The sequence below is a fragment of the Octodon degus genome, unplaced genomic scaffold (assembly GCF_000260255.1).
Source record: "Octodon degus isolate 3935 unplaced genomic scaffold, OctDeg1.0 scaffold00054, whole genome shotgun sequence".
Classification (NCBI taxonomy): Eukaryota; Metazoa; Chordata; class Mammalia; order Rodentia; family Octodontidae; genus Octodon; species Octodon degus.
In genome coordinates, this window is record NW_004524630.1 from 11,141,910 (window position 1) to 11,151,502 (window position 9,593).

A 9,593-nucleotide genomic window follows, 5' to 3' on the forward strand; every position below is an offset into this window, starting at 1 on the left:
TGTTAAGTTCCGTCATTTGAATATTATAGGTGTGTAAACTCAGCAAAATATTCTAAAAGAGTCCAGTAGTCCATAATAGTATTGGGTCTTCTGCTTGATTGGCAATGTCAGAAATTGTTGACCTGAGTCCCCTACAACTCAACATAACAGCATGGCTTTACTTCTTATATTTCGTTTTTATACTTTTCTGCTGGATGGTTAAGACCAACTTGCTGTTTAATTTTGAGGTAGAGTTTCCCCAGGTCACTGAAGTTGCCCAGTCTAGACTCAAACTTGTTATCCTCCACCTTCTGCTACCCCCAGAGTATTGATGTGCACCACAGTACCCAGCAAGACTTTTTTAACTCTCCCCTTATTTTTAATAGCAGCAGTAGAAACCATTCTTAAGTTGAACTTTGTTTTTCCCACTTATTGCCAAAGGACATTAGGCAGAGAACATTCTGTGACTTTAAAGCTGATCTGTGATGACACATGGCCTCTTCCTAACCTACACTTGATGGTTCCTGGGCTGGCCAGCTTAGAGTAGCCCTGGAGGATATTCCCAGCGGCAGCTGAGGAGCCACAGTAGAAGTCTTTAGGTCCTGTGACCTGACTGCTCTGCTGCAGCTGAGATCTGCAGCCCGCCCTGGACACTGCTCCGTTCCATCTTCCCTCATCCTGTCTTACTCTAGGCCACTCTCCCTGGTCCCTTTGTCTACTTGATGTGTAGGCAGCTACACTTGCACTGTCTGAAACTACCTATGCTTACTAGTGTCCTCCAAGCAACAGCAAGGTTTTCTGGAAATTGGGGAAGAGTGTCATTCAGGAAAATTTCTGTCCCCAAACTGAGACCTAGAAGATGACAGTTGGTCACAGTATGGAAGCACAATTTAAGCTTGAGTCCAGCCATTAGTGTCGGGCTCCTTCAGACCTTGCTGGGTCATTTCCAGCTCCCCATGGTCTTCTGTCCCGTGTAAAGCCAGGCTTCTGCCCTGGTCTTCTCCTCTCTTCCCCGCAGTGTGGGCACCTGCTGAGTCTGCTCCTGCGTGCAGCGCCACTGTCCACACCATCCTTGCGTAGGTCACAGACGAGTGTCGTCAACTTCTCCCATGGGGAGTATTTCTATAGCTTATTCTCAGAAACAATCAATGCTGAGCTGCTGAGAAATCTTGATCTTATGCCAGAGCTCATGAAATCATCGGTGGATAACCCCAAGATGGTAAGGAAGTTTTTCTTCAGCTATATATTTTCTTTTTTTTAAAATTTATTTATTTATGTGTGTGTGTGTGTGTGTGTGTGTGAGTGTGTGTGGCCAGCTCAGCCCACCAGGGGGCGGGGCTGGCTGGCATGTGGTGCTGGGGGATTGAACCGTGGTCCCTGTGCTTTGCTAAGCTTGTTCTAAGTAGGTGCTTTAGACCACTGAACCATCTCACCAGCCCCCTATATTTTCTTAAATAATGATTATAAAGGAATCACCATATCACTGAAATATTTCCTGAAAAGCAACAACAACAACAACAAGATTTCTTCCTGAAAGGCTAATAATTCTTGAAATCAAAATCTGCTAAAGCAAAACACAGCTTTTTGCACCAGTTATTGAATGTTAATGGATGTTGAAACATTACTTTGTCCATTCTCTTTTGCTGCCCAAATCTCTTGGCCTGATTTTAAAAGGCACAACCTCATAGGTTGACTTTTGCCAAAAAACCCCCATTGAATTGAAATTTTATTCCTGATAGTATTTATCTTTAATTGGGAAATATTTTGTGGTAGATTGTACCAAAAATTTGTGTTTTTTTAAATTAGAAAAAGAAACCATAGTAGGCAATTTAGTAGAAACACACACTCAGAAAGTTTAATATTTTGAGCTTTTAAATTTTTCAGCTGTGAAAATGATGGATAAAAACATATTCCTGTAAAATGACAGAACAGGGTTAAAGCCAACAATGACAACACAGCATCTTAAAAGATACAGAGAAAAGGCTTCCAGGGTAACAAGGCTGCAAGATAAAAGGACACAAGAGTGGCAGACTTCGTGTCCTAGAGCCTCACCGTGACAGGCGTGGGAAGAGTAGGTGGCCAGCGTGTCAAACGGCGCGGAAGAGATGGAGTCAGCCTTGTAGCTGTGGTCTGGTCCTCCCCACCTCAAGAGACTACAGTGCTCCAAGGATTTTGGGCTAAGGACCATGAATGCAATTAGGTGAAAGTCTACCTAAGTTCCACACCTGGACGCTCTTATCCTTTGATCTCCAATTTGCTTCAGTAATTCTGTCAACTAGTGTTTACCACCTTGCAAGATGTCAGACTATTTCAACAGGCTTACGAGAAAGGAAAGATGGGGTCATCCTTGTTAGCCAGGGAAGCTCACAGTGACCCTCACAGCCAGGGAACCCCTACAGCACCTCTAGTCAGTTCTTAAATACCAGGAAGCTGGACCTGAGGAAAGGGATTCTGAAAAAGCAAGGCATAGGTTTGGTGGTGGAAATGCAAAATGAAGAAGTCACGCAAGATGAGAGAAGATACTGTTTCCATGAAATAAGAAATGCTATTGAAAAAGAACATCAGAAAATATAAAATAGCTCCTGAGACTCGAACATGATTATCAGAAATTAAGAAGTCGCATAGGTGTAGGTGTCTGTGGTAAAATTGAGAAACTTTGACAGAGAGTAGACTGAAAAGATTTTTTTTTAAAGCCAGGAAAGAACTGAGGGGGGCCTTGGGGTTGAGCAGCAGGACCTCAGAGGAAAGAGGCAGCCAGATTATCAGTTGTGTGTGGAGCAGAAAACACGTTTCAGACATGCCAGATCCTGGAGGACGTGCCCCAGTGTACCTCTTGTCAGGTGGCTGCAGGCCCGATGGGGAGACAAGGGCAGGCAGGTGTTCAGAACAGGAAGTCACGCTCACGCCGAGCAGCTGTCAAGGCCTGGTGCTGGTGTGGCAGAGAGGGAGGTTCTGAGCAGACTGACTTCCTGATGGGCTATTTGAGAGTATTTTGATGATAAATTAAGGAAAGGTTCTTTGAGAACAGAAAAAAAAAACAAAAAACGTAGACAATGATTAACTTTAGGGAGTAACATGTACAAGAAAGGAAAAGTATTGGTAATACACTCCTGGAGCACTTGTGAAAAATGACAGGATTGCTGGGAGAAAGCTCAGTGACATGAGCACCTGCCTGGCAAGCACAAGGTCCTGAGTTCAATTCCTGGTATAAAGCAAGCAAGCTAGCAAGCAAGCTAGCTAGCTAGATGGATGGATGACAGGATTAGTGGATGCTCATTTAACCAAAATTTGAATGTTACTATTGAAAGGGCAAAGGGGGATGGGACTGGGGAGAGTGTGTGTGTGTGTGTGTGTGTGTGTGTGTCGTGCATGTGCACACATGGTGGTGCTGATGACAAAGGAGGGCTCACTGATCAAGAAGCCACCAAGCTCTGAGCAGCAGGAGCTGCAGGGTGCCTGTGATGACATCAGTAGGGCCACTGTCTGCTTTCTGTGGCCACATTTACACTGTTATGCTGTTTTCAAATTAGAAGTGCTGTGAAGTTAACATCTATTTTAGCATCTACCTTTATGAATAACTTCTAAGTAAAAGGAAATTTTGTTTTTTGTTTGTCCTTTTCAATATTGAGAACTTTTATTTCATCACTCCACGATTGTTTTAGGTGAGTACCATTTTGAATGGCATGTTAGACCAGAGCTTCAGGGAGCGAGCCACTCAGAAACCCCAAGGGCTGAGGCTTGTGACTGCGGTCCTGCAGAGCTGGGGGCGGTGTGACTTATGGCGGTCCCAGGATTCCACTCCGGAGAGCAAAATGGCAGTGCTGGCCTTACTGGCCAAAATTTTACAGGTACGTCAAGAACATTTGAAGAATATAGTATTCAGGTGCCTTTTGCTTTTTTCTCTAATTTTTATGTTGAAGAGAGTGCCTTGTTTTGAACACTGATTTGTAACTGAAAATTTGATTGGAATTGGTTCAAAAGCTTTTTGGTTCGATAAATAAAAATATTTTGGAGTGCAATTACTGATTACCTTATATTTTTTAATACTTCACATTATTTCGTATCATCTATTGTGCTTATTAATATTTCAGGCCGAATAATTCAGCTATTGTTGAAGCAATCCCAAGAACAAAATTAGTTTATTTCTGAAACTTAGACATTTGGCGAATGTTTTAAAGAAAATGGGTCATAATATACCATGTATTGTGCTTCTGTTTGCCTCCTGTAGATTGAGTCTTCTGTGTCTTTCAATGCAAATCATAGCTCGTTTGCAGACGTCTTCGCGACATACACTAGTCTACTTGCTGATTCAGAGCTGGGTCTACATCTAAAGGTAAGTGACCTAAAATTTTTTTCTAGATTCCATCTTTTTATATCTTTATATTTTGCCATTTTTTAAATGGAAAATTTCAAACATGTGTAAATATAGACTAGAACAACACCCATGTACCCGACCCCATCCTGATCACTATCAGAATGGGTTCAGGGTTTATTTTACCTGTACAGCTCTTCTCTCTTGAAGGGGACCTGGCTTATCTGATCAGCATGTTCGTCAATATTCCTCTCCAAGAGGTCAGAGTATTTATTTTATGGTATAGCCATGAGATTATCAGACTTGGCACTAGTCTTTGCATATGTATGATTTAAATTGGCCTTTTGGGTTTCCTGTATTAATATTCAATCCTTTTGCTATTAAAAATAGTAGAATCTTTTGGTGATTTTCTTGGGTGGGATCAAGAAGTCACTATTTTAATTTTAAAGTTGCTCATTTTATATTTATTTATATATATATTTCTTGAGACAGGATCTTATTGTGTAGTTCAGGCTGGCCTTGAATATACCATGTAACCCAAGCTGGCCTCACACAGTGATCCTCCTGTCTCAGCTTCCCAAGTGCTGGGATTATAGTGTGTACTACCACACATAGTCTAAAGTTGCTAATTATAGAGTTCTATAATAATTAGATTTTTAGGAGCCAAGGAGATAATTCAGTGGTCTAAGCACCTGCCTGGTAAACACAAGGACCTGGGTTTGGTCCCTGGTACTGCATGCCATGCCAGCCTTAGAACCCCAGATGCTTGTTTGCCGGCCACTGAAACCGGATGTGGCGGTGCATGCCGGAGGAAGCTGAGACAGTATGATCACTGTGAGTCTGAGCTGTGTAACAAGACCTTATACCAGATAGATAGATAGATAGATAGATAGATAGATAGATAGATAGATAGATAGATAATTTAGAAATCATTGGATGTTTAGTTATTAAAATGTAGTCAATGAAAGATCACATTTTTTATTGGATAAAGAGGAAAATTCCCTAGAATTTTCTGTTCTGTGTGATTAATGAAGTTTCCTGTTTCTTCCTGAGAGAGTCTTACAGGTTATCTACCTTTTTAAGGAGATAGTACTTTAACACCTAGTTCCTATACAGCTCAGTAGGCATTCTACACAGAGAGTTATAAATTATCCATAGGTTATTAGAGGTGTTCTGTCCACACAAACCTTGTTCAGTATGCTTCTTCTGGGGTCTTTTTTTGTAGAAGGAGAAAGCATACAGTGTCCTGTTTATGCATATGCATGTGACCCCCCAAGTCCACTGGTCACTACAGGCAAAGCCGAGGGACATAGTTGCATTCAGATTTGTTTTTAAGATAACATCAAATTTATTCTGAAATCATTCATCAAATCCATGTTGTACTGTATTTGCAGAGTCTTTAGAAAGCTGTAGTTCCATTTATGCTGTAGGATCTGTAATCCGCAGGTACCATAATTTGTTCATCTGCACTGTCCCCAGGGCCAAGCTGTGATCCTTCTGCCGTTCTTCACCAGTCTCACTGGTGGCCACCTGGACGACCTTAAGGGTGTTCTGGAAAAGCTCATTGTTTCCAGTTTCCCCATGAAGTCTGATGAATTTCCTCCAGGAACTCTCAAGTATAATAACTATGTGGACTGCATGAAAAAGGTTAGTTTTAGCAGTATAAAAATTGTAACATTGATTTGTGTCCTATTTCTTTTTTTTTTTTTTGGAGTACCAAGAATTGAACTCAGGACCCTGCGCTTGCCAGGCCAGTGCTTATTCTACTGAGCTATCTTCCCGGCCCTCTGTCCTATTTCTTTAGATATAAATTGTGTGTGTGGTACTGGAGATTGAGCTCAGGACCTTGCTTATGCCACTGAGCTATCTTCCTGGCTCCTTTTAAAATTCATTTTTAATTAATACATGCAAAAAATAAAAATTGTACCTGTTAATGGGATACCATGTAATGTTTAAATACATACATACAAAATAAATAAATAAATAAATACATACATACATACATACATACATACATTGTGTACTGTTTAAATCAGGTTGAAATGTTCATTTCCTCAAATATGCTATCGTTTCTTTATGATAAAAACTTTAAAAATCCTTTCTTCTAACTTTTTGAAATGTACCATACAGAAACACATCAGAACTTCTTCCTCCTAACTTAGAACTCACTGATCAGCCTTTGCCCATCTTAATCTTATCCTCCCAACAACTGTCCCCAGGTCCCCAGTGTCCAAAGCACAATTGTGTGGTCAGCTGCTGCTTTTTTCCTCTTTATGATTTTGGGATCTGTTGCGGCGGTGGCTCTGGTGCTGCCTGCGCTGTTGTTGTTGTTGTTCTAAGTGCCGGAGGCACCAGGACCTCACATGCTAGTCGGGTGGTCTGCTGCTGAGCCACATCGTCTTTCCTTCTACATTCACCTCTCATGTTTTTTAATGATATCACTTGGAATTCCACTGTCTGTGCCTGACTTACTTTACTTATCATAATGATCTCAAGTTTTATCCATGTTGTTACATATGATAGCATTTTATTCTTATTTTCATAGCTCAGTAAGACTCTGTTGTGGATATGTACCACATTTCCTTTATCCACGGAGCAGTTGGTGGACACTTAGGATTTTCCATCTCTTGGGTATTGTGCAAAGTGCTGTAATCCGTAGACATCCTTTCAGCATCCTGACTTCATTCCCTTTGCTACAATCCCAGTACTGGGGTTGCTTGATCATATGATACTGTAGTTCTACTTTTGATTTTTTGAGAACACGCTACACTGTTTTCAACTGGATTTACTGACTTACATTCCCACTGGTGGTGTTTAGGGGTTTCCTTTTCTCCACATCCTCATCAGAACTTGTTAGCTCTTATTTTTTTTTTGAGACAGGGTCTCACTGTATAATTCAGGCTGGCCTAGTCTTTTTGATAATAGCCATCCATGGGCTCGGGTTATAGCTCAGTGGCGTAAGCACCTGCCTGGCAAATGGAGGTTCAGTCCCTAGTACTAAAAAATAAATAAATAAAAATAATAGGTACTAGCCATCCTGACTGGGATGAGCTGATATGATAGGTCTTTGTCATTTTGTTTGTACTTTCCTAATAGTGACACTGAGTACCTTTTCATGGACTTGTTAGCAATTTGTATGTCTTTTTTTTTTTTTTTAAATGTATTTGGCACAGGGTCTCACTTCACAGCTCGGACTCATATAATCCTCCTGTCTTCAGCCTTCCCAGAGCTGGCATGGCAGGCATACGCCACCACGCCTGGTCTCAGTGGCAGGCTTAGCGCGCCCAGTGTTAGGGCCAGCAAGGCGTGCGGTGCCTGGGATTGAACCCCAGTCCCTACGCTTGCCTAAGGCACTTAGTCTGCTGAGCTATCTCTATGGCCCTCAAAACACTAATTTTTAAAAACACTTTTATCAAACTTTAAAAAAATCAGAAGTATCTGTTATGTGTGTGTTGTACTATACAAAAGTAAAAATAAATGTAACTATAAATTAATGATACATTACATGTTGAGTCCGCTGAGCTATCTCGTCAGTCTTTGTATGTCTTCTTTTGAAAAATGCTTGTTTAAACGCATTACATTTTTAAAGAAATAACTTATTTATTTATTTGCTTTTGAGCTTTTGGAATTCTGTATTCTAAAAATCAACCCCTTTACATTTGTATAGTTTGCAAATATTTCATTCTTTAATGTCTCTTCACTTTGTTTCCTTTGCTACACAAAGTTTTGTAATTTGTTGTGATCCTATTTGTGTATTATTTGCTTTTGTTTCCTCATTTTGGGTCTTTTTCTAATAAAAAGATGCAAAATAAGAAGGTAAGTGTGGGTACACATCTATAATCCCAGTACTCGGGAGGTTGAGGTTGGAGGATCAGAGTTTGAGGCCAGCCTGGGCTACATAGTGAGTTTAGGGCCAGGCTGACTACTAACTAAGACCTGTCTCTGCCCCTTCCCTCAACAAAGAAAGTAGGGATGCAGATGGTTTGCAAATAGGAGGAGGACCAAGGGTGGAAGGAGGGGAGGACAAAGCACGGAAGGGCAAGATAAAAGAATTAAGACGTGTTACGTACATGAACAGCTCCTCAGAACAGTGTAACTATTATGCACTGCAAGCATGTGGTAATAAAAATTAAAATTGAAAACAAAAATTGTTGTCCATTCCCAAATCCTAAAGCATTCACTTTTGTTTTTTTTTTCTGGTGATCCTGCACTTCCAGGTCTGACATTTCAGTCTGTCATCTTTTTGATTTTCCCAACTGGTGAGAGCTAGGGACCTGTCACCGCATTCCTTCAGCACATGGATATCCCGTTTTTCCAGTATTGTTTGTTGTGCCATCGTTAGCATCATTTGGCTGCGATGCATGCATTCCACAGGCTTTCTGTTCTTCTAGTCTTTGTATGTTTTCATGTCAGTAGCATTCTGTTTTAGTTCCTACTGCTTTGTGATATATGTTAAAGTCAGGTACTATAACACTTCCTGCTTTGTTCTTTTTGTTCAAGATGTCCATAGCTACTTGAGGGTTGTTTTTAGTGGTTCCACACTAAGAATTGATTTTTCTAGTTATGTGAAAAATGCCACTGGTATTTGGGTAGGCAACTTTAAAAACTTATCCTCTCTTTTACTCTAAACAAGTCAGGTTTAATTCATATTAACGTAAATTTTGTCAGGCTACCCTGTGATAGTGATCTCAAGTCTCGTCATGTAAATGTCATGTAAGTATCCTGTTCCCAGCAATCTGTTATCTAATGGTTTTATCATCCAGAAAGATTCCAAGTAGATCCTTAGTTCTTTTAAATGCACACGATCACTGACCATTGAGAGGAAGCTGCTCCCGTAAGGAAGATATAAACCAGGTGCCCGCCTGTAATTCCAGCTGCTCTAGTCCCGCCATTCGGGAGGCTGAGACAGGATTGCTTGAGCCCAGGAGCTTATAGTCAGCTTGGGGACTGTAGAAATCCTGTCTCAACACAGGCCAGGACATAATAGCTCAGTGATGACAGCACTTCCCCAGCATGTATGAGGTCCTAAGTTTGGTCACCAGCCGTCGCTCCTCACATGTACCTACACAGAAGATAGGTGCAAATCAGTAGGAAAGAGGAGCTCAGAGGGAATAGAGTCGCCAAGCAAGGGATGGACAGTCAAAAGAATCTGTGCTAAATAGTTTCAGAGGAAGGCATCATGTCCATGAAAGAGAACAAATAGAGGTACATGGAAATGAAATTTGTACAAGCAAACTTAAATTCACATTTTCCTGTTCCATTTTTTCCTTTCTTTTTTTTTTTTTTTTTTTTGTACAGAAGT

General features: G+C 40.9%; 1 protein-coding gene across 1 annotated transcript in view; it reads left to right on the plus strand.

The window, feature by feature from the left end:
• Positions 1 to 9,593, plus strand: part of Prkdc (protein kinase, DNA-activated, catalytic polypeptide) — a 188,415-nt gene that overhangs the window by 81,778 nt on the left and 97,044 nt on the right. Inside the window, exons 36-39 of the mRNA XM_023717692.1 lie at positions 998 to 1,198; positions 3,642 to 3,827; positions 4,208 to 4,312; positions 5,771 to 5,938. Of these exons, the coding sequence (XP_023573460.1) occupies positions 998 to 1,198; positions 3,642 to 3,827; positions 4,208 to 4,312; positions 5,771 to 5,938 (660 nt within the window). The remainder of the gene's footprint in view (positions 1 to 997; positions 1,199 to 3,641; positions 3,828 to 4,207; positions 4,313 to 5,770; positions 5,939 to 9,593) is intronic.